This window comes from Pecten maximus, chromosome 6, assembly GCF_902652985.1.
Source record: "Pecten maximus chromosome 6, xPecMax1.1, whole genome shotgun sequence".
NCBI classification, from domain to species: Eukaryota; Metazoa; Mollusca; class Bivalvia; order Pectinida; family Pectinidae; genus Pecten; species Pecten maximus.
The window spans coordinates 12,724,192-12,750,370 of NC_047020.1; the positions used below are offsets into that span (position 1 = coordinate 12,724,192).

The 26,179-nt window shown below is 36.1% G+C and overlaps 1 protein-coding gene across 2 annotated transcripts in view; it reads right to left on the reverse strand.

The window, feature by feature from the left end:
* Nucleotides 1–613: 613 nt before the first annotated feature.
* The window catches only part of LOC117329002 (dachshund homolog 1-like), a 101,518-nt gene continuing 75,952 nt past the window's right edge, over nt 614–26,179 (reverse strand). For both annotated transcript variants that reach the window (XM_033886668.1, XM_033886667.1), the window contains exons 6-10: nt 25,096–25,311; nt 6,055–6,138; nt 5,272–5,427; nt 4,859–4,933; nt 614–4,355 (exon numbers count right to left, since the gene is read on the reverse strand). In XM_033886668.1, the coding sequence (XP_033742559.1) occupies nt 4,252–4,355; nt 4,859–4,933; nt 5,272–5,427; nt 6,055–6,138; nt 25,096–25,311 (635 nt within the window). In that variant the 3' untranslated portion in view covers nt 614–4,251. The remainder of the gene's footprint in view (nt 4,356–4,858; nt 4,934–5,271; nt 5,428–6,054; nt 6,139–25,095; nt 25,312–26,179) is intronic.

Consider the following 26,179-nt stretch of genomic DNA (forward strand, 5'->3'; position numbering starts at 1 on the left):
TATCACAACAGTTGGCATATTTGATGCTGGTCAGGATGTCTCATGGCTTCAGTGTAATTACCACTGTTCTTAATTTGAGAACATGACATCACTTTGAGATGGCCTAGAACAAATGATATGTGTTCTCTATGAATAAAAGGTGCTTTCATTTCAGTTACATTTGGTCTTTTGGTGCTTTTGGAAGTGTGGCAAATATGTAAATCTTTCTTTTCTTCATTTTGTGGTATAATCACAAATTCTTATTTTTTTGTTTTTGTGAAAACAAGATTAATGGACCAATATGTATATATATAATTTCAATTTGAGACAAAATATTAAAAATTAAGATATATCATATTGATAAATATGATGTTGAAAGAAAAATGTTAGACATGGATTGCATGTTATGTTACAATATAGTTTCTTGTGTTGCACAGTGGTAAATACACTTGCCTTTCACCTAGCGCCTGGGGTTTGATTCCCCAATTGGACGTTTAAAGGTATCGGGTCACATTTCCAACCCTGTGGGTTCTCCCTCGATACCCCTCGTGCACATCCATCCGGACCAACAAGATTGATTAACATAAGTTGATATACATTGTTGTAAAACAGTAGAATAATGACAAGACACATGTTTGTTTCTACAAAGGATATTTTAATTCACTGGCTCATGGACACAAGTAAGGAATGTAGCATCTGTACAGTAGATTAACATTAGACTGTACAAACGACAGACTGCTGAAAACAATATCTACTAGCAACAGCTATAAAGTGTATAGGGGTATCTTACACAGGACAACGCCCACGGATGTATGGGTCAAAGGTCAATAATACCCTGTCATAACTCCTCACCAAAACAAATTAAAAACATGCTTTAAAAACAATTGTTTATGTCTCTGTTCTCATGTTGATATATTTGATGCCTTAAAACAACATAAGTCGGACTAAGATGCGTTTTATAACGCATGTCAAAGAGCTTCAAAATAAACTTATTCCAGCTCTTAAATCACTGTAAAATATACATATTTTTTTAGTTGAGTTCGTTATCACTTTTTTAACCAATTAGTGCAATCATCAATTGGCATATCAAAAACAGTTAGCCAATGAAAACAATATGTTGTGAATCCAATCCAAATTAAGCACAACATGCTCAGAAATAGGATTATCACTTTACAATAGCATGTTTTTACAGTTAAAAGTATCGGTAAATATATTGTCAATTTCAGAGGGATATTGATAAAACTTTAAGACATGTTTGTCTAAATCGATATCAGCTTTATATCATCAGTTAGAGATATTATTAAAATACAACTCACATATTTCACCAACTTCTACTTAGGAAGTAGAACTCATCACTGGCAAGAACACTGTAATATAACTTACATATATTGTATTTCAAAACATGTCAGAGTGCAAAAATATTAAACAATAGTTTTTAGATACATAAAGTGTGACTCAAGTCATTCTTACAATATCCTCATTCTATATTTCTTTTGTAATATTATAGATATTACATTTTTCAATGACAATCTACCAGGGCAGTTTGTCCCAAATTTGTACGAGTATGAAAATATAATTCAGAATATGCATGTTTCAGTAAACAGAGGTCAAAATGACAAACATGCTGGGCCTTAACCTGTTTCCCTTATGCTGTTTACGAGGTGGTTTGGGATCGACAGAAAGGGAGGGGGTGGATTAGGGTGAGAAGGGAGTGTTTATGAAGAGGGACATGGAGGGGGATTAGGGAGTGTTTATGGAGAGGGACATGGAGGGGGACATGGAGTGGGATTAGGGAGTGTTTATGGAGAGGGACATGGAGGGGGGACAAGGAGGGGGATATAGAGGGGGATTAGCAGTGAGGAGGGATTCATTATAGAGGGGGACATGGAGGGGGATTAGGGAGTTTTTATGGAGAGGGACATGGAGGGGGAATAGGGGTGAGGAGGGAGTGGTTATAGAGGGGGACAAGGAGGGGGATAAGGAGGGAGACATGGAGGGGGAATAGGGGTGAGGAGGGAGTGGTTATAGAGGGGGACACGGAGGGGGACATGGAGGGGGACATGGATAGCTGAGGGTACCTTACTGACCCAAGCTAGGTGTAGTTTGGGTAGGTTTCCTGTCAATGTAAATAGACATTATACTTTATTGCACTAAAAACAATTGCATTTCAAAAAGAACATAAAATATGTGCGTACGATAAAGAATGAGGGAAGGATGAAGTTTTTATTTCTCAAGAGAAACAAGTCTGAGTGCCATCAGCTGTCATTTTAATGTGTAAAGGGATCAATGAACGTCTTGATATAAATCTCTTTTTATCGAGAAGAAACAAAAGTACATATTATGTAAACAACAATAATCAAGATTACGACATTTTAAAAAGAAGAATGCTATGTGAATTGACATCGATGTATAAAGCGAAATTTGTAGAGAGGACAAGTTACAGGTAAAAGTTAGTAAAAATAAGGTAAAAAAGGTGTAAAGGTATTGCGGGGTTTTTCGTTTTCAAGAAAATAGTAATTCAAATATTGCCATAGAAAAGATGCAGTACCCTGTCACTATTATAGTGTGTGATGAGACAATTCCTACAAATCTAAGATCATTTCTAGTTCCACACAGATGAAGGATTCACTGTCCCTAAAAATGCTTCCCTTAAAATGAGAAAGACTCCTCCTCAACTCTACATGACGTGATTTGCCAGGGTCATGTTTAAGTATAGGGATCAGCATTACAATATACAATTCTCCAAGACAACTGTGACTTAGATTTAGAGATTAACATCTAGTTTGATCAATATTCATAAAGCATCTGAAACTAATGAATATTCATAAAGTAACTAAATTTATTCAACAGGACAGTTTATACTGAAATATATTCCAGAACAACACAAGAGCCAAAGGTAAGCTAAACGTGAGCCATGAACGTGAACCATGAACATGAACCATGAATATCTAAAACACAATAAAGATTACACGTGTGCCTCCAGACAATAAATTTAATACAAAACATTTGCTAACATGTTACAGCTTTTGTCCCCATCAACTTTCTTAGTATGAAAAATAGCTCTAACATATAATAATTACATATCACATAACATTTGCTTACTTGAGATATGGAAATAGGGGATTAAGATCAGGTATGAAAAACTACATTGACAAGAAGCACAAGAAAAATATCCCCTTGACAACCTAATCTTGATTTCATTACAAGAGTTTCATGTATTGTTTTATAAAACTGTATGTATCTGCAATTTTTGTTCCTATCAACATATATCTAAACATATAAGGTTTAAAATATATCAAGGTTACCTTTAGGTTTTTACCAACACTAGAATTATCGCCATTAATATCACACAGACACCTTAATATGATACATACTCTAGGTTTACATCAAACTGCTTATACTCGTAATGTCCCACATATTCAGAAAAACAGGATCTAGAATAATTTGTCTTGTCTGTCTTAGCATTATTGGATTTCCAACAAAATGGCACAAAGAGTAAACATTGATAAGTTGTAACAAAATATCAATATACATATATACACCCATAAATATTTACTGTGGTAGTTCTGATATGGGACATAGATGTTCATCATTTAACAAGCACGTTACAACAACAGAATTTACACTGATGAATAGTAACTAATAATGAGTAGAAAAATCTTCCTCTAGATCAAATATATTTAACTTAACATATAGACACTTTGATTTATTCAAATTTTAACTAAAACATCATACACAACAAACAGGTCGACCAATCAGATTATTTATATCTGTACACATATCTCTCTCAAGGATTCTGATTGGGCAAAATAACATTGTTGAAAGGTCCAATCATATTGCTATTGCCCTTGAACTTCTTGTTCAATTCTTTGATTGGTTGTTTGTCTTTGAATACCCATTGTTTATCCTTGACAAAGCCGCCTGCGATGTCACATCAATAGACAAAATATGGCAGCTTTCCTTCCCAAACCAATTACTCCTTCCAGCTAGATTGGAACTCAATCTTTTTCTGCAATGTTCCGACTTGATTGGAACTCAATCTTTGTCTTCAATGTTCCGACTTGATTGGAACTCAATCTTTGTCTGCACAGTTCCGGCAATATTGGAACTCAATCTTTATCTTCAATGTTCAAAGTTTTACAAATGGCAGATTTCTTGACAAATTCCTTACAACATTAAACTTCATTCTTTCTTCACATTTTCCCACTCATCTATTCTTCTGAGATCATTTATTCCATTAAGGTAAGATAAAAGGTATGGGGTGCCACATGTCTATTGTACATCCTTGACCATGGGTAAGTATGGAAACCTAGTGGTGCTATTACTGCTGTGGGAAAGGTAGTTCTCAAACAGGTGACTGGAGCGCTCTTGTGATTCTGGAAAAAATATAGGATAATCAAATCAATGTTAGACTGTGTTGATCTTATTAATTTGAAAGTAAAATATCAGACATTTGGAAGCACCAATGACAAATACAATCAGATGCCAACTTCAGTTTTATTTTCTATTACTGAATTCATACCTTATGGTGTTGATCAATTTTGTCTTTTTAAAAAATCATTTCAGGTTTTCATTAACTATCAAGAAGAACTTATCTGACAAGATATATACAATATATCAGTGACTTCCTCATCGGATCCTAAAACAACAGTATCTAATTCACCCGTTGTGGCAGTCCAGAGAATTTATTGAACAATTTTATTCCATCATCCTGTGTCTGTACGCCTCATACTGACTTATATCTACATTAAAGGATATGTTAACATACTCTAAGAATATTACCGGAATGGAGTTTTTACCAATGATAATAATTATGTTAATCTATTATGTTAATCTAGATGACATGTTGTGACCTTGAATGACCTTGACCTCTACTGACCTGTGCTACAGCTCAGTCGCCTGTCCATAGTCTCACTGGGAATCTCCTTCTCAGCTTCCTTTTCACTTGCAGATTCTGAAGCAGACAAGACAATGTATGATAAGTTCCATGGCAAAAGATAGCTGTTTAATAAACACATAATAGATGTACATACAAATTACGGTGAAGGGAAATTTGTTAGTGTTTGGATGAGCTATCTAGTTTAGAGAGTGTCTTAGGGTCCCTAGGAGGAGGTATAAATCACATTCCTGGATCAATGCTGATGAATGAGGTGGGATCCAAGTTCTTATTGAGGAATTGAAAGAAGTTCTGATTAGTGTTTAGGTGCTGAAACTCACAATGGAGCATCTGGTTGAGACTGGAGATGATATTTCTGGATGAGAGTCAGGGATGAGGGAGGGTTAAGGACTCACCATTGTTGTTTTTTACAGAGTCAGGACTTGGTACACTGGCTGTGTTGGGGCTGTGTGAGGGTTTGATGTGCTGCTCTAGTGACATATCCATCATCTGTTGTTCCTGAAGTTTCCTTCGAATCTTCTTCTCTTTCTTTATCCTCTTAAGAAGCATAACTAGATAAGAAACAATAAGAAATATAAAACATATTTAGCGAGAGAAATTCTGATCCAGTCTTTCATTGATTACAGTATAAATATTTCCATATGTATATACATTTGAAACCAGCAACTATTTTGTGAACCAGCTAAAAAGATGTTTCTACTTGTACAAATTTTCCATTTAAAATAAATTTCTTGCTGTACAGAAATGTTTTTTCAGTTCAGAGATATATTTATTGAAATATACATTACCCAGTAACCCCAGTAAACATAAGCCTAAATGTACCCCTCGGTTAGAGAGAATACACGTAACCCTGGTAAATACTAGCCTAAATATACCCCTCGGTTAGAGAGAATACATATTAGCCACAATATACCGCTCGGTTAGAGAGAATACATATTAGCCACAATATACCCCTCGGTTAGAGAGAATACATATTAGCCACAATATACCCCTCGGTTAGAGAGAACTTCTCTTTAGCTTAATCAGATGAGCGTAAGACTAGTAGCCAGTGGACCCAGGTTCGATTCTCAGTGGAGGCAGTGATTTAAATTTAATTTATCCTGCGCTCTGTTACATCTAGTTTACTGGTTTTTCTGTATGTAGAGACAGTTTCAGATTCTCAGTAGAGATAAGTTTACCTTTGCTTCTCTGTTCAGCAGACAGCTGCTTCTCCAGACTCTCGCGAACTTCTTTCTCTCGAATTAGCTCCATCTTTAGTTCAGCTGTGAAACAAGGGGAGATAACTGTGAAACATGTCATTAACACAAGACTCAACTGTAAAAGAATACTGTATGATGCCTTTAATTTGATATACCTTCCATTATCAAGGTATGCATTGTCATTTGAATAAAATCAGACTGAATTAGAGGATTTTATTACCTATAGCATAAAAAATATTGTATTGTATATTGAAATAGATGTCACGTACATGTTTCTAACAAAGCACATGCAATGAGCTGCTACTATAGCCCAAAACACAGGTAAATACATATTCAATGCATGTCAGATAAATGGACATTTACTAGGTAATGCTTATTTGAATGTATTTTAAATTCCTTCAACATCTGAAATTTCATATTCCATTAACTGACAAAGCAGTCTCAATTTAGGCATCCTAGCATTTAATTCTGGCCTGCTTTTCCTCGTGGTATAACATGCTACTCCTTCAGAACACACAGCCATGAAGAAACAAGAATGTGGGGTTTAGTTTAACACTGTGATATTATTGGCCAGTTCATTGCTACAAAGATACATTGTACAACTCTGAGGAACCATATCCACACTAGAACTCTGGGGAACCATATTCACACTAGAACTCTGGGGAACCATATTCACACTAGAACTCTGGGGAACCATATTCACACTAGAACTCTGTGGAACCATATTCACACTACAACTCTGGGGAACCATATTCACACTACAACTCTGGGGAACCATATTCACACTACAACTCTGGGGAACCATATTCACACTAGAACTCTGGGGAACCATATTTACACTACAACTCTGGGGAACCATATTTACACTACAACTCTGGGGAACCATATTCACACTACAACTCTGGGGAACCATATTCACACTAGAACTCTGGGGAACCATATTTACACTACAACTCTGGGGAACCATATTTACACTAGAACTCTGGGGAACCATATTTACACTACAACTCTGGGGAACCATATTTACACTACAACTCTGGGGAACCATATTTACACTACAACTCTGGGGAACCATATTCACACTAGACTTATATTTAGACCAAGGGGTTACTGGTAACACATACTTCTCATTCAAAGTCAAATGGAGAGATTAACCAGGACGATGAAATAGCATTAGCTGGTAATTTGACTGAACAGCAATAGACATGGCATGGCTTACTACCATTTATGGGCTAATTACAAGATAAATACAGTATCAAGTTCAGGTTCAAGGGTTTCAACTCAAGACCTGGTTCAGAGATTTCTGACAAGCCCTAGTCTAGAGATTTCTGACAGGCCCTAGTCTAGAGATTTCTGACAAGCCCTTTTCCAGAGATTTCTGACAAGCCCTAGTCCAGAGATTTCTGACAAGCCTTGGTTCAGGGATTTCTGACAAGCCCTAGTCCAGAGATTTCTGACAAGCCCTGGTCCAGAGATTTCTGACAAGCCCTGGTTCAGGGAATTCTGACAAGCCCTAGTCCAGAGATTTCTGACAAGCCCTAGTCCAGAGATTTCTAACTAGCTCTAGTCCAGAGATTTCTGACAAGCCCCAGTCCAGAGATTTCTGACAAGCTCTAGTCCAGAGATTTCTGACAAGCCCTGGATCAGGGAATTCAATCGGGATCAGTGTTTAATGTTACTATCATGAGAAGCTTTTATTACATTTGATACCAGAGTTTTCACACAGCTAGTTAATAGATGTACACAATGGAGTTGATAATCTGGTTATGAAACATAGCAAGTACATGTCATTTCTTCTTGGGTGGCTGATTCCTCAAGGTGTTATCATGTTTTTGTCAGTGTACTCTATAAATATCTTTATAAAGTGAATTCCTAATTGATCATACGCCTACTGTTGCCTTTTTACCTCATTGTTACATTATAAATAATGAAACAAATATATTACTGATTATCCTTTTCCGCCATTTTAACAACAATAAATTTTGCTATCTAATTGTGAGGACATACATTTTATGAGTATCATATCCAGTTGATCTAAACAGCATAATTCCGCGATTATCCTCCTTTTAGACAAACATCAATAAATTCCATGGAGCTGTATGTTATCATTGTTCAAAAAGAATACTTATAAACGTTTATATTATTCATTTGAATTTCTAAAAGCTTGCAGTCATAAAAACTGCAATAAATGTTCTATGCTTGAGATACAGGCAATTACCTTCATCATATAGCCAAATATTACTCGGATATTACTGTGGCCTTACAAATGGCTGTCTTTCTCCATACATAAATATTTAAACTCTGAACAGGTGTAGTCTTCCAGGTAAACACTAAACACCTAAATACACTGCATTAGAAATGTGCTGCTTCCTCTTTAGCGATGGGATCTTGGGGTATAACTGTACATTTTTATTAAATTTGAAATATTCATGTAGAAATGCTTTTGTGGATTCTCTGTTACATTTCTCTGGCGTAACGACCGTTGATCATCATAACAATATTGTTAGAGCATTAATGACATTCACACACCTGAATGAGTAGTGGTAGCCGTCACAATCTACCCCAGTGTATCTACCCATTACACAAGTGATCGCAGGTAAAAAGTCTACTATTCAGACAATTTATCGCACTGTTGGTTAAAAGCTCTTTATTCTGTGAAGGGTGTTTTCCAGTCAAACATGCACACAAATAATCATACAACATGATAATTCCATTTGCTAAGCTTTGACTGCATTAATGGAAATGGTAATTCTTTTATAGATAATGTTTTACCATTCCAATATTTGAGAATCAAGATGATTTCAAATGTGAATTCATTTTGTTTCATTGTTTCTAGAGTGCAATTATGTTAAATTTGTCGAGAAAACCTATGATTTTGTAATGTCACCTAGAAAACCTATGATTTTGTAATGTCACCTAGAAAACCTATGATTTTGTAATGTCACCTAGAAAACCTATGATTTTGTAATGTCACCTAGAAAACCTATGATTTTGTAATGTCACCTAGAAAACCTATGATTTTGTAATGTCACCTAGAAAACCTATGATTTTGTAATGTCACCTAGAAAACCTATGATTTTGTAATGTCACCTAGAAAACCTATGATTTTGTAATGTCACCTAGAAAACCTATGATTTTGTAATGTCACCTAGAAAACCTATGATTTTGTAATGTCACCTAGAAAACCTATGATTTTGTAATGTCACCTAGAAAACCTATGATTTTGTAATGTCACCTAGAAAACCTATGATTTTGTAATGTCACCTAGAAAACCTATGATTTTGTAATGTCACCTAGAAAACCTATGATTTTGTAATGTCACCTAGAAAACCTATGATTTTGTAATGTCACCTAGAAAACCTATGATTTTGTAATGTCACCTAGAAAACCTATGATTTTGTAATGTCACCTAGAAAACCTATGATTTTGTAATGTCACCTAGAAAACCTATGATTTTGTAATGTCACCTAGCGGCCAAACTACATTTACCCACAAGGTAAAGAAAACCTATGATTTTGTAATGTCACCTAGCGGCCACACTACATTTACCCACAAGGTAAAAAGTTAGCACAGACACTTGAGAAATATAAAAATCTGTCAGTTTTGGGAATCTTGTAAATTTAATCATTGTCTCTAAATTGAAGAACATGATATACCCCCTATTTTTTTCTGATTTTTACTTCAAAGTGAGCACACAGACAACATTAAGCGAGGTTGTATTCACCAATGAACAGTAATTCGTGGTATACAAATTGTCATGATTCTGACGGTAACCATGGCAAGGCTATGATTTAACAACATGTTCACTTGAATGTGTCAAATTCTTCCGTGCGTTTTATCGTTTTTGTACACTTGTGTGTCAGGACAATGCTGATATTACCCCTACCCAGACATTGCTGATTGAAAGGTGACTGAAGAAAAAAATTGATCTTGTTCTGTCTAGTTTAATATGGCTTTTTATTTTCAACCTCTTTGGTTAAACGATCATCAACCACTCCATGGACTTGTTGTATATTCCTTCAATTACCATGATTTTGTTTTTTATTTTAAGGCAAAACTATCAAAGAAATCAAAATTCAGTTTAATCAGGCAAACATGGTTTTTTTATCACCAAATAAGGACAACTACAATTCTTAATAAAAGTATTATAAAAATCAGAAGCTTCTATTTGTATGGGCAAGATTTATCAGTGCATGACGAAAAATGAGAAAATGGCCGAAATTGCAGACCATGGCCAAACAACAATAACAAATTCTCTGGAAAATCGGCAGTCAGACATTGGTACAAAAACTAAGGTGTGTAAATACCTATCTATCATGATAGTGGAAGCTTGGGCATTATTACATGATATTATACTGGCATTAGTGTCTACAAAAAACACTACACAAGGCATTGGGTTTTATATCCATATTGCTGGATGTGTCACAAAAGTGATATATATTCCAAATCACTTCCATAAGATACGGAAATGATACATTACCCACTGACGTTGACCCATCACGTCTGTCAGACTCTCTGTAATCAATCAAATAATTAAATACTCTTTATGACAAATTTCTTTTTCTCCATACTTTTGTCTGTATCTAGGCCCATTATCTATGCTAGGATTGCCGGTTGTGGACAGAACGGCACTCTACTCGCAAATGAACCAATGTCTGGGTTATTTTTTTTTTTTTGAATGTCGACAAGATTTTTTTCTCTTTAGTATAATAAGATGACAAGCAGATAGAATTTCAAATTAACCCAAGGGTTGGCTTCCAACTAAAACCAATCATTTAGGATACTTTGCCAACACACACTGACAAATCAAAATTTGTCGTGATACGGTTAAGGTAATGGAAGAAACAGCTAACGTAGACAATTGTTGGAGATATTAATATTTGTCCATTATAATTCACCTTGATAGTAAGTTTTATTAGATAAACTAATCTAGGTAGGCAAGCTTTGGATTTTAAGGCAGGTTAGTTTTGAATTTTAAGGCAAGTCACTTTCGGAAGAAAGGTAAGCAAGATTTGTGTCCTAACCAATCAGCAGACAAGCTATTATTTAGGTAGCTAGGATTTGGAAGGAAACAGTATACTAGCAAGAGGATTTGGAAACTTGTCAGGTAAGGTTTGATGTTAGATAACTGGGAATTAGAATACACTTATACGGAGAGGTTGTGGGAAGTTTGGGTAGAACTAGCTAGGTGTGGCCCCACTGGGGAGGTAGTGGGAAGGCTGGGTAGGACTAGTTAGGTGTGGCCCCACTGGGGAGGTTGTGGGAAGGCTGGGTAGGACTAGCTAGGTGTGGCCCCACTGGGGAGGTTGTGGGAAGGCTGGGTAGGACTAGCTAGGTGTGGCCCCACTGGGGAGGTAGTGGGAAGGCTGGGTAGGACTAGTTAGGGGTTGTGGGAAGGCTGGGTAGGACTAGCTAGGTGTGGCCCCACTGGGGAGGTAGTGGGAAGGCTGGGTAGGACTAGCTAGGTGTGGCCCCATTGGGGAGGTAGTGGGAAGGCTGGGTAGGACTAGTTAGGTGTGGCCCCACTGGGGAGGTAGTGGGAAGGCTGGGTAGGACTAGTAAGGTGTGGCCCCACTGGGGAGGTTGTGGGAAGGCTGGGTAGGACTAGCTAGGTGTGGCCCCACTGGGGAGGTAGTGGGAAGGCTGGGTAGGTCTAACTAGGTGTGGCCCCACTGGGGAGGTTGTGGGAAGGCTGGGTAGGACTAACTAGGTGTGGCCCCACTGGGGAGGTTGTGGGAAGGCTGGGTAGGACTAGCTAGGTGTGGCCCCACTGGGGAGGTAGTGGGAAGTCTGGGTAGGACTAGATAGGTGTGGCCCCACTGAGGAGGTTGTGGGAAGGCTAGGTAGGACTAGCTAGGTGTGGCCCCACTGGGGAGGTTGTGGGAAGGCTGGGTAGGACTAGTTAGGTGTGGCCCCACTGGGGAGGTTGTGGGAAGGCTAGGTAGGACTAGTTAGGTGTGGCCCCACTGGGGAGGTTGTGGGAAGGCTGGGAAGGACTAACTAGGTGTGGCCCCACTGGGGAGGTAGTGAGAAGGCTGGGTAGGACTAGCTAGGTGTGGCCCCACTGGGGAGGTAGTGGGAAGGCTGGGTAGGACTATCTAGGTGTGGCCCCACTGGGGAGGTTGTGGGAAGGCTGGGTAGGACTAGCTAGGTGTGGCCCCACTGGGGAGGTTGTGGGAAGGCTGGGTAGGACTAGCTAGGTGTGGCCCCACTGGGGAGGTTGTGGGAAGGCTGGGTAGGTCTAACTAGGTGTGGTCCCACTGGGGAGGTTGTGGGAAGGCTGGGTAGGACTAGCTAGGTGTGGTCCCACTGGGGAGGTTGTGGGAAGGCTGGGTAGGACTAGCTAGGTGTGGCCCCACTGGGGAGGTTGTTTACCAGTTCAGTAAATCACTATATTTACCACTGTATAGATATGCGTTTGTTTCTATGGTCGTAAATTATAAGTTTAGTCGGAACTGGATACCTGTTCAGAAGTATAATCAACCACCCTGATCTAAGTGAAATGTTTAACATGGACCACTGCACACAACCACGATTACACATTTCCACACATGCAGAAAATCGTAATTATCAAAACAACTTTGGTGCTGGTATTATGTTCCTGTAGTGGGCGTCTCATGACATTTTCAATTTGTTTACTAAAATTCTGCGACTGGCTGATTATCATTTCTAACAGACGGGTGTTCAGGTACGAACTATTTATAGTGAAATCGAGTCACCAGAACCTAATCTAGAAAACAAGAAAGGTACCCATTCATGTCGTTGAATAACATCTTGATGATAATTTACAACAAGTTATTTTTAGACACCAAGCTATCAAATGTTTTCGTCCTCAATATACAATGTGTCTGTTATTGACACTGATTTGCTGGTAATGATTACGGTAATAATTCCACTAATCGGAGATCTGTAGTGTTTACATTCCTAGAACTGGCAGAGTGGTAACGCTAGTCACTATCGATCCTCTGTACAACTTGGTGTAGTTTTTATGTTCTTACACAGACTATCCAATTACAGCCAACCAATTAGAGAATAATTTGTTTGAGATGTAAATATCAACTAAAATAACAAAATCTCTTTGTGTTGCAAGTTGTAGGATTAATAAAATTAATTTTCGCTTTTGAAAACAATGAGAATTGTATGAGGAACAGATATAAGAATGGTTTTGAGGCAGTAAAGACGATTTTTTGTTTAAGAGCTTTTAGTTTATTGCTAATGGGTTCCTCCGACAGAGAAGCATTAATCAAGGATAAATCACGATTTCAGTGTCCTATAATTATGCACAGACAACTCCTGAGTAGATTCATTTCAAATAATGGATTTTTTAATATTCTCTATTTCCATAGGTCATGAATTTGCTGTTCAGTTTTACTGTAGGGGTGAAGAGAAATAAAATGGTAGGAAAGGAATCCCCTCATATCAGGAGGAATCCATGTCATAAATTACATATTGTGACAGATCGAGATCGGAATAACGCCAGGACAAGAATAGGATCACATCAGGGGAAAAAGTCACTCAGAAAATGACTGATTCGTCTTTAGTGATGAGAGAAAAAGTAGTCTAATCAGTTATAAGTCTGTAGGGTGATCTTCTGTACCAGAGGACAAACTGTGGTAAAAAGGTCCCAATCTCTAGTGCTTTTCAAATCTATTTGAAGTACAAAATGCCAAAGTGTTGAATTTGCCATATTGAGAGACAGACAGTGTGAGGTTATTAGAGATTGCTGTAGTGTTAATTACCTATAGACTAATTGTTAGCTATATATAGTGTCAATGATTACAACTGATTCACTGTGCTGTTAATGATAAAGAACTTGTTGGTTATAAAGTGTTAATTTACCAGTGTTAGATACTGGGTGTATTAGATTATTATTTATCAAGTATTAATTTACCTGAGATCTTTAGCTATACAGAGTTAATTTACCCGAGATCTTTAGCTATACAGAGTTAATTTACCTGAGATTATTATCTATCAAGTACTAATTTACCTGATATCTTTAGCTATACAGAGTTAATTTACCTGAGATCTTTAGCTATACAGTATTAATTTACCTGAGATTATTATTTATCAAGTATTAATTTACCTGAGATCTTTAGCTATACAGTATTAATTTACCTGAGATCTTTAGCTATACAGAGTTAATTTACCTGAGATTATTATTTATCAAGTATTAATTAACTAGAGATCTTTAGCTATACAGAGTTAATTTACCTGAGATTATTATTTATCAAGTATTAATTAACTAGAGATCTTTAGCTATAAAGAGGTAATTTACCTGAGATTATTATCTATCAAGTATTAATTAACTAGAGATCTTTAGCTATACAGAGTTAATTTACCTGAGATTATTATTTATCAAGTATTAATTTACCTGAGATCTTTAGCTATACAGAGTTAATTTACCTGAGATTATTATTTATCAAGTATTAATTAACTAGAGATCTTTAGCTATACAGAGTTAATTTACCTGAGATTATTATTTATCAAGTATTAATTAACTAGAGATCTTTAGCTATAAAGAGGTAATTTACCTGAGATTATTATCTATCAAGTATTAATTAACTAGAGATCTTTAGCTATACAGAGTTAATTTACCTGAGATCTTTATCTATACAGAGTTAATTTACCTGAGATCTTTAGCTATACAGTGTTGATTTACCTGAGATCTTTAGCTATACAGAGTTGATTTACCTGAGATTATTATCTATCAAGTATTAATTAACTAGAGATCTTTAGCTATACAGAGTTAATTTACCTGAGATCTTTAGCTAGACAGAGGTAATTCACCTGAGATCTTTAGCAATGCAGTCATAATTTACTAGAGATCTTTAGCTATACAGTGTTGATTTACCAGAGATCTTTAGCAATGCAGTCATAATTAACTAGAGATCTTTAGCTATACAGAGTTAATTTACCTGAGATCTTTAGCTATACAGAGTTAATTTACCTGAGATCTTTAGCTATACAGAGTTAATTTACCTGAGATCTTTAGCTATACAGAGTTAATTTACCCGAGATCTTTAGCTATACAGAGTTAATTTACCTGAGATCTTTAGCTATATAGTGTTGATTTACCCGAGATCTTTAGCGATGCAGTCATAATTTACTAGAGATCGTTAGGTACAGTATTGAATGACGAGAATTCGTAAGTAATACAGAGTGTGCCAGAGATCATAAGGTACGTATACAGAAACTTAAATCATTAAGTTTATGATAGGAACGTGAAGGTGAGCATGTCTGTGGTCGACTTATATAAGTTTTATCACAGATACAAAATATTGTCATTATTTTTTTGTTTTGCAGTGATAGATAATTAGATGAGCATGTTTATCTCACAGCCTAGAAATACGATATAACACACTATCTTTGTTCCTGTTTTTAATCTATCATATAGCGTAATACTCATTTCCAATTTCCACTTTTTCATTCCATCAATAACACAATTTCCAGCTTTCTATGTTATCAAATATCATTTACGTTTGCCAGTAACCACAGAAAATGTAATGTATTTGAGATTATTTTGCGTTTCATCTGGCCATTCAGGTAATAATCTTTAATACACAGATTGTGTCATTATCTGTTACAGCTATACCTACCACCAAGCTATCTCCCCAAGACATGTATACCCCCAGCGATCCGCCCCTTGTCTGGAGCTCGTTAATCTAGTAACACAAACAACACCATTGCCTTTAGTCTCCAGACACAGGATTTAAGGGATTACAATCTTAATTTCTTTGTTCATTTCCATTTTCCATTAAAGTAAATAACATGATGACCTGCAAAATATGTTCATTTTAATAAAAACGGATTCATTTCTGATATTTCATATCTGTTTATGGTTGTGGCGTCCTCTGAGGATGTTCATTTCCTGGCATTTCAAATCAATTTCGGTATAGAAACGGTTTCTTTATCTCAGATGTTCTATGTCGCTAACTACCTCAGTTACAGCCCAGGTTGGTCTTTCTCTGTTATGACAATAGTAAAACCTATTAGGAAATGTATTTGCAGCAATCCTTGGAGAATTCAGAAAATGATTTTCATTACAGCGAATGAAATGAGCGGACAATAATATTGCATTGAGGTACCAGTAAATCTGTTTCACTTTGTCATTTTCATTTACTTCAGTAATGGAGGTCAGCTATGGCAGAGCTGCTATCCTGACCTGAATCTGATGTGATGAAGGTATTAATATGTCTAATGTCATTTCGAATGTGGTCCGCATTATACGTGATATTATATTATTACAATTGCCGTTGGGAGGGGTACATTTTATTTATCACACAATCAGAATTCCATTTCATTCTGGGAATTATGGACTTCACGTGGTTTTCATTGCAATAATGCTGATATTGCACCGACACAAATATTTTATCATTCCAGAAAATTCCCCATTTAAAGTACATTATTGTTTATACAGTTTTCTGTATTTATTCAAATGTTAATGGATGGGGTGTGCAATTTAGACAAGAAAATCTACCATAAAAATATAACAATTTCCAGCAGTTATTCTATAAAAACTACCCTGAAGATAGGGACAAGTGTTAATAGGTTCTCGTGTTACAAAAATCACAATATATCCTCCACGGCTACAGCTGCTGAGCTCCCTCTAATCAATACCATGGCTCTCCTCAGCCTCCCCTTTAACAGAGATGACATAAACATGCACCTGTAGCCTCCCGCACAGCTCAACACACTGTGATTCGCCTACTGATTCACTCAAGAGAAGACAACTCTAAACTGTCCGCAATCTGAAGAGATTGAACTTGATATCTCGGTGTTGTAGTGATACATATGAAACGTGCACCTGCATTTTGGTTTGTTGGCTCAATGTTGGGGATGTTTTTAGACATTTCCACTGTAAAAGGTGAGAAACTGCTGCTTACAGCTGTGTCATAATAACTGTCCTGGGGTAAAGATATGAAGGGAGACAACTCCTTCGCTTCACAATATTCACATAACTGATCTATTGGTCAGATAACCTCATAAATTCTACAGGCAATTTATTGTATTTCATACAGGTGCAAGCCACACAGAAATATTTCAATGCTAGATTGTGATAATACTATCTTTACAATGCAACATATACCCCACCTACAGAGAGAATTCTGCATTCTACAGACAGGGGGGATAACTCTTCCATGTCGAAAAAGGTACACAATTTTAATCTGTAAATTATATGTTAAAGTTTCATTGACAAACATTGGCTAAGAAAAGAATTAAGGAGGGGTGGAATGAGGGGGTAACACTGATGCATGAAGTAAGGTGTAACCCGATACATGTACAGGTAAACAAATTGTACGGATTACTGCTTAGTTAATAATACACTTACATTCAGGGCAAATACTGAACACAGTTGAAATTTAATGAACCTTGAAGGTCTATGTGGAATTCTTGAAATGTGAATAGCACAATTGAATCATTTCCTTGTATAGTGTGCAGAGAAGCTTACTGTGGTAGTCTCGGTGCCAATCCTATGTTTTAATGGTAACAATAACTATCCATACTAAATTACAAGCTGAACTGTCAATCTTTTCAGTAACTTATGTTTGATATGCTGGAAGTAATATCGAAGATGTAAGTAACTACCAAATAATTTGTAAGGATAAATTTTTCTGTGGATACACACATACCTATCATTTGCCTTCCTCAATCTCCATCCAATTAAATGTCTTTTTCTGCTGTATTAGTTCACATACATTTTGTATATTCTAATTCGAAAGTAAAACATTCATAAATATATGAGAAAGACGTGACTGGATGAAACAATTTATAAAGAGTGGCCTACCAATAGTCAGGATTCTCAACTAAACCATAGAAAATTATACAAATATGTTGACGAGGTATTCATGTTAATCTGAGCCTAAGATTTGTATCTAGATGATGCTAGGGAATGCTGGTTATATATACTCATCTATGATCTCATAAGTCAAATACATTCATCTACAGTCTGTTGTAAGTCATATGGTTTTATATTTGTAAAGGATATTTGGTTTTCATCTCTGCAACAACACATGATTAAAAAAACTTTCATGAACAAACATAAAACTTTCATGCCATTCCCAAAAATGATAAGGCCGATCCATCGTGTCTGCCGTGGAAACAGATTTCATCAGAAATATCAAATATAAGAATTCTTTTAAAAGTATTTCAATCAAGAATGTTGGGATTATCTTCCTTCATTTCCTCTTGATCCACAAAAGTATTTTATCCAACCAAAATCCTTTATAGAAAGTAAACCCTGGCCAACTGACTATTTCCTGTGAAACTTATGTTTGATTGTAACTTTGTAGAAAGAATAAAATTTATCTACAAACTTGTATGATATTATTATAAAGTCTTGGTCGTACAGAATCTGTAAAATTGATTTCACAATCAACATATGAAAGGCTTACATCCGGCGTATATAGTCTATAAGGCAATCTAGGTGGTCCTATCTCAATGCTAAAAAGATATACAGATTAACTTCGTTTTTCTCGACTACCTCCTTCTCTCTTTTTAAGTAATTAGATGTCTGTTGCTCTCCTCGTCTACATGTTTACATCGACACATATCTTGATTTATTTTTTTGGATTGTGCCGTGTTCGTCTTTGTTCCCGCCCTATAAGTACACAAGTCCCAAGCAAAATTCAAACTTCACACAATTTTCATCTTGTATCTTTCCATATTTTTGGACCTGTTTGATAATTGCCGTTTCCACCATAAGTTCGCTGGGCCGATCCCAATCGCGGGTATATCAGATTATAATAGTCTTAACTCTGATGTTCCTAACAATGTAGCATCATGCGTAATGTTTCTCAGCTTATCATCTGACTGGGCCAGAATTCACCTACTTTCCTTTATAGTTTCTTTATCTGATCGGATTGTCTCCTTTAGGTTATACATATTTATAAATCTTTCGCTATTCACTTTCAACACCAATCCTCTGTGAATATGATCATTTCATCATCGGCCACCTTCACTTTATGTTTGTACTTTAGATAATTCAAGAAGTATAAAAAAAGATGGAACTACATTTTTCAGTTATAATGCCCACAAAACTTGTACAAAATATTATAGATATTTTCTATATTAATGATATATATATGTACCATATCAGTAATAAAACCTAAATGGCATTTTTATGAAGAAATACACTATAATAAACAACTGAGAATGTTTGATGATAGAAAATAAACCTTCATGTGCAGTAAAATGACCATCGGAATTAATTATTATATCATTTTTCCATACTCTTCAGATTTGAATCCTTTTCTTTACAACAAATAAAAATTGAAACCTAAAAGCTAATGGGAAAGATCTGAAGATATTTTATTATTCAATTTATTTTCTTCTGAATATAATGATTGAAAGAACACAATTACTGTTCCTGTAATTTTATAAAAAACATTGTAATAGAATGTTAAATTATATAATGTAAGACAGCCTGCAATAGAAGTATAGAAAATGACTGTTTCCTTTGTACAGCCGATTTATTCTCCCTACAGCTCGTAAAATACCAACACATGTAAAAATCAATTATCTTTCTGAATATATACATCTCCTTGTCGGGCGGCCTAACATCAATTACAGACAACTTTCATCAGGAAATAAGGCACGTTTGAAAAAAACTTATTGACATACATTAGTACCTAATTGTTTCATTACACAGGTGAAGTTGATCAAAACTCTTCTAAGATGTACAATTTCTTAAAGGTGGCAGTTTATTACCTGATGTAGGTCTGACGACTTCGATGTTCTAAAATATCATTTATGACAATTTACATGTTCGTTTTTCTATCCTACTTAGGGATAGTGTAACCATGGATCTAACTGATAACACATGGAATACCATCACACCGATCATCACCACCCTTACCTAGCTTGTCATGTTTATATTAAAACTATTAAACAATATAAACCAAACCAAACAAAACCAAGCTATTAAAACTTAATCATTAAACTATTATCAAATTGATTAATTAAAAAAAAAGGAGGTTACATTTTTTTTGTAATTTCTTAGAAAAAATTTGTACTAAAAACACGTGATTTAATGTTTGTGTGTTACCTGTACATACCCATATATATAGTAATTACATACAACCTTACCATCCATTGCAGGCAAGAATTATTTCTATTAAATTTCAATGGAACTGTTGTTTTTATCCATTCTCTGAGAATCAAGGGAAATACTACAATTAATTTTAGAAAAAAATATAGCATTCCTGCATCATACATTTTTCAAATTACTTGAAGCACAAAATTGATTGGAACATGGTTTGCAGCAAATACCATAAGACGTTTGATCAGAATCAAGCATGTTACCTACAGATGAGTGAATCATTGTTTCAAGAAAACATGTTTTAATATGTTATCCAACGATTACTGTGCATCGACTAAAAAAAACCTGGCTACTGGCATGGACAAATCTCTACAAATGGATCTGTTTTTTGACATAGATGCACACAGATTAAGTGTAAAATTTTATGCTTCATCAAATACCTGAAATAAAGAAATAGTTAACCGTTTGTTGGTGCTCAACTGTGCTTTCTGTCGACTCCTACTCAGAACAATTGTGACTTCACCTCCCCGTGAACATTTCAGTTGACCTCGTGAACATTTCAGTTGACCTCGGTAAGACATTGTTCGTAGGTCATGGCCATTACATTGGAATTTCCAACAGAAAAGAGGAATCTAATAAATTCCTTCCGTTAATATCCAATAGATTACTTAACACCTAAAACAAATTATTGATATTACAAAACTATTCTACTAAATTCATCATTTTCAAGGATTTTATTCTTGTACCTATTAATGCACGGATTGGCCCCCTTAGGTTCTCAAGGCAGAAGAATAGGGAGACCTGAGGATTGAGTCTAAATAGCTAGACTATCTGGCCTAGGGAGGCCTGAAAGGGCTGCTCAGAGTCTAAATAGGCTATCTGGCCTAGGGAGGCCTGAAAGGGCTGCTCAGAGTCTCAAAAGGCTATCTGGCCTAGGGAGGCCTGAAAGGGCTGCTCAGAGTCTCAAAAGGCTATCTGGCCTAGGGAGGCCTGAAAGGGCTGCTCAGAGTCTCAATAGGCTATCTGGCCTGGAGAGGCCTGAAAGGGCTGCTCAGAGTCTAAATAGGCTATCTGGCCTTGGGAGGCCTGAAAGGGCTGCTCAGAGTCTCAAAAGGCTATCTGGCCTCGGGAGGCCTGAAAGGGCTGCTCAGAGTCTCAATAGGCTATCTGGCCTCGGGAGGCCTGAAAGGGCTGCTCAGAGTCTCAAAAGGCTATCTGGCCTCGGGAGGCCTGAAAGGGCTGCTCAGAGTCTCAATAGGCTATCTGGCCTCGGGAGGCCTGAAAGGGCTGCTCAGAGTCTCAATAGGCTATCTGGCCTAGGGAGGCCTGAAAGGGCTGCTCAGAGTCTCAATAGGCTATCTGGCCTCGGGAGGCCTGAAAGGGCTGCACAGAGTCTTAATAGGCTATCTGGCCTGGGGAGACCCGAGGAGACTAGTTGTAGCCATCATTCGACCTTAGAAGGTCATTAGAGGTAAGTAATAGCCGTATTATTATAACCTTTGTCAGAATTAAGTTTTATGTTGGAAGTTCCCAATCCTTTCTTTAGAGAACAATAATGAAATGTGACCCATATCTAATAACCAATGTTTGATTCGACATGGTTTTGGCCGTTTATCATACAAACACTAGGACCGATAAGTTAGGGACGGCACAGGTGTACACCGTATACCTGGATTGTTTCTTCTTCTTACCTGACTTCTCCCTCTAATTATAGGCAATAAAGGGATGGGGCCTTACAGATGCCCCTTATATATGAACCCCATTTCTTCAGCACACCTACACATGCAAAGAATAGATGGAAATTTTATCAAAAAATATAAACCAGTTAAAAATTATTGAACATTGTTTCTGTGTTCATTTTTCATACTTCACTTGTGTGTTAGAGAGAATAGGACATTAACATGCTATTTTCATTGTTGTTCTGCTAACACCACAGTTTACGAGTTTTTGTCTATTCAACTAATACCAATATTTATTGATTTCTCTATGTAACGAAAAAACGCTTTTTTATCTCTAACTCCCATAATGACATCATCTCCTGGTGATATTAGTTGACGCGCCAGGGACATGTAATTTTAAAATCACAACTGTTATCATATGACTACCTCGTATCTTTTGATGACAGCTTTCTCAGTCTATCCACCTTGTTTTTCTCTGCTTACCCATTAAAAAGATCAATATCTACGTTTATATGATATGCTAGCAACATATGAAACAGATAATCGTATTTAAAGAGAACTGGAGTCAAACAGGTAGAAAAAGCAAGAAATATCAATTTGTATTCATTTAATCTTCACTTAGTTCTCATTTCTTAGATCGTGCTCCATGACAAATCCAAATGGGGAATTATGGATGTTTAAATAACAGGGCCACGACTACGTTTAATGATCTCCATTGAACATTTGTCTACAATTTATACTGCCGTATTATTTTTGGACTTCACCAGAGCGAAAACTGTTCATGGGAATAAAATATTGGAGACTTGAATCATATTCCACTGTAATATCCTAGTCGGCGATAATACCTGAAAATGTTTTTGAACAAAAGTCGCATAATGTGGATGAATGAAAACGATATGTGGGTGAGCGAGTGCTGAGTCAATCGGCCATGAACCACAATCGGAATTATTGCACTAATGACCCCTGGATCACAAGGAAGAACTATTCCTGATCTTGTTTCAATGCATTTTATGACACAGACATTGATAGCAGGTTTAAGGGTCAGTGGAAGGGAGGAATACTGTCCCTGTTTGAAATGCAAGTGCAGCCCTGCTGTATGTAAGCTACACTATCCCCTTGTGATAAGCTCTACTCAAGTGGTTGGTGATATATACTTGTCAATATATCATTCCCATGTGCTGTGGGGGTCAATCCCGGTTAAAAAACATGTTCCATTCACAAGAAAATCTGACTCCCTTGTAGTAAATGTGTAAAAACGGCATGAATGAAAAGTGATCCTCGATCGCCCAGATGTAAAATTGGAATTGGACCGGTGGAAGTACCGGTGGAGGTGGAGGTGGAAGTACCGTAATTTGTATGGAGTATGGTGGCTATGATTTTGATTTATAGAATCAATATTCAATTTTATTTTATTTGGATCAATAATTCTGACTAATAAATGCACAAATCCTTGTGTTGTCAGATGAATTGTCTTCAAATTTCCATTCACATTTCAAAGTATAAGTAATTAAAAATTGCTCCTATTGAACTCCAATAAAATGCTCTGTGCATTAATTGAATTGGAAAAATTAAACTCAACTAGTACTACTAAGAATTGAATTTTTTCCGTTTTTAAAGAAATAAAATTTAGTTTGAATAATATTTTATTTCTCCATACACTACAGTTTCTGCACAATACAATGAGGATTGGAAATCAAACTAACTAATCTGAAACATCAGGAAATCATAGCTATCAAATTGGTGGTTAATTCATATCTCAGAACTTTGTTTCCTTTAATAAGCCTATAAAATTTACCTTAGGGGTACAAATTACCCGGTTATCTTTAAGTTCCGTGATCAGCTGTAGTAAGTTCAATAATTACAAAAGATATGTTCCCTGATGAAGTGACGAAATAACGAACACTTGATTACCTTGTCACTGATCAACAATGTTTTCCTCGGATTGACCAAATATTACACATCAAATATAACTTATGAAAACAGGTCCCTGGAGACAGGTTGTTAGCCTCAAAGCAGGGTTTTGAATACACAATGTTCAAAACAAATCCACAGATTTGATAAGGAAAGATAATTCATTTTATATGATGTTAACATGGAGATAGAATGCAGATTAAAATATTTTGAAATTATGTCTTGAAATAATTTAGTACTTAACATGTAATATTTTGTTAAATTTTGAAAATTCAATAAAAAAATGAAATTAATATTATCCATTTGTACTGCAAGCCAGATTCCACAGATTCTGTACTGACATCTGTAGATTTCTAGCTTCTGGACTTATTCTGTCAAGTTTGCATTGACTTTAATCAATTAATTAAAATTACTACAGTTTTTGTAGCATTTGTACAGTTCTATTTCATTCCAGTATGTCCTTCGAAGAATGATATATTTCAACAAGATTAAAAAGGATCTAGTTTGAAGATGCCACTGGCACAGTTGATAATAATCACACTGCATTACAAGAAAAGGTTAATTGACTTAGCTTAATTAACAAGAGAAGAAATGGGAAAAGATATATATTTCAATAGTGAGTAAAAAACTGAAGATATTAAAGAGATAACTTGGAACCTCAAACTCAGTTGAAGTAAACATTGGGCCTGATTAATTAAAGTTCATCTTGCAGATTAAACACACTTTTTATAGTAACACCATATTAAAAGATTTCAATACAAAATTTCAAAAAATGTACACCTGTTAGCAATGAAGATTCACCTTTTTTATTGTTATATTTACACTTTAATTAAGTTCATTACCATCGATAACAACAACAGAATTTCTTAACTTGTTACTGCATGTACTAATAAGCCCTTGCCTGGTAACAACCCCATGTCTGGTAATAAGCCCATGCCTGGTAATAAGCCCATGCCTGGTAATAAGCCTGTGTCTGGTAATAAGCCTGTGCCTGGTTAAAGGTCCACCCCTGGTAATAAGCCCATATCTGGTAATAAGCCTGTGCCTGGTTATAGGTCCACCCCTGGTAATAAGCCCATATCTGGTAATAAGCCTGTGTCTGGTTATAGGTCCACCCCTGGTAATAAGCCCATGCCTGGTAATAAGCCTGTGCCTGCGGTTATAGGTCCTTCCCTGGTAATAAGCCTATGTCTGACAATAAGTCCAAGCCTGGAAATAAGCCCACACCTGGTCAGCCCATCTCCTGACTTTGAATCAGCTAGACTATGTGTTAATTGTCCTCTGGGCTTATTTCAGGTTAAATAAGCTAACAGAAATCTTTCTTTTGTTTGTAATTGATCTCCTGTAATATCTCAGGGTGTTTTTGTATCTCTATCTCCATTATTGCTTTACCTTTTTCATAGCTAAGCTGCCTTTCGTGGTGGCGTGCATTTTCCGCTGCGACTTTGAGGAGTCCTTGGATGTTGAGGAGGAGCGTTTCTATGGATGAAATGGAGGGTGTTTCTCCATTGAGGAGTTCTGTAGGAAAGGAAGCAGGAGGGGCGGTATGTTTCTCCCCAATATCACTGTTGTTGCCAGACTCACTGGGGTCCAAGCTGTCATCCAAGTCTGCAGAAAGATAATCATTTCCTTTAATTTCTAAGCCACATTAATGGTTAAATCGTGGTTTCTTGTCTCCTAAAAAATTCTGTAGTAATAGTAATTATATGTGAGCATGGACTAAATTCAGAGATATGGGAAAAAAACAACATTTAGGAAATTATAATTCTATTTAATTTTGTTTCTTTAAATATTTTAAGAGACCATCTGTTATGGTGACGGTATAAACATATACTGCAGATTTCTAATCCAAATGACTCCGCTTAAATCTTTGAAGTTCTGAATTGATATCTAGTTCATTTCAATCCATGCTGACTTTCAAATCAAAATAATCTTAATTTTAATTTGGTTTTGTAATTGGTAGTTAAGCCATAAATAAATATCATTTCATATTCTTTATAGAAAATATCCCAAAGCCATCAAATGTAATGTATGGGGGCCATAAAATTTAAATAAAAAATGAAAAAACATTGCCAGACTCACAGCATCAATTCAGATATTCTAATGCTAATATGTTTTTATCCTAGATATTTGCAATAAATTTGAGATCTGCTATGAAACTTGACGTAAGAACAAACTAGTGGTTATCTCTTAAAGGGGATGTAAATTATAGCAAAACAAGCAAGGCAAAATCTCAGCTCCCTAAACTTTCATCTCTGACACTCCCTACACCCCTACTGACAAATGTCCCGTTAAATCTTTTTGATATAATTACCCTGCTTCATTTACAGAGTAAATCTATAACATATCAATGAAAATGATAAATGTGGACTTGCACACTTAAATGCTAAGTTGACCTTCAACCCCCAAAAAATCATTATTTTTCAACACATTTTAAAATGTGTTCTGTTTCTCTATCTCCCTCACTGCTATGACT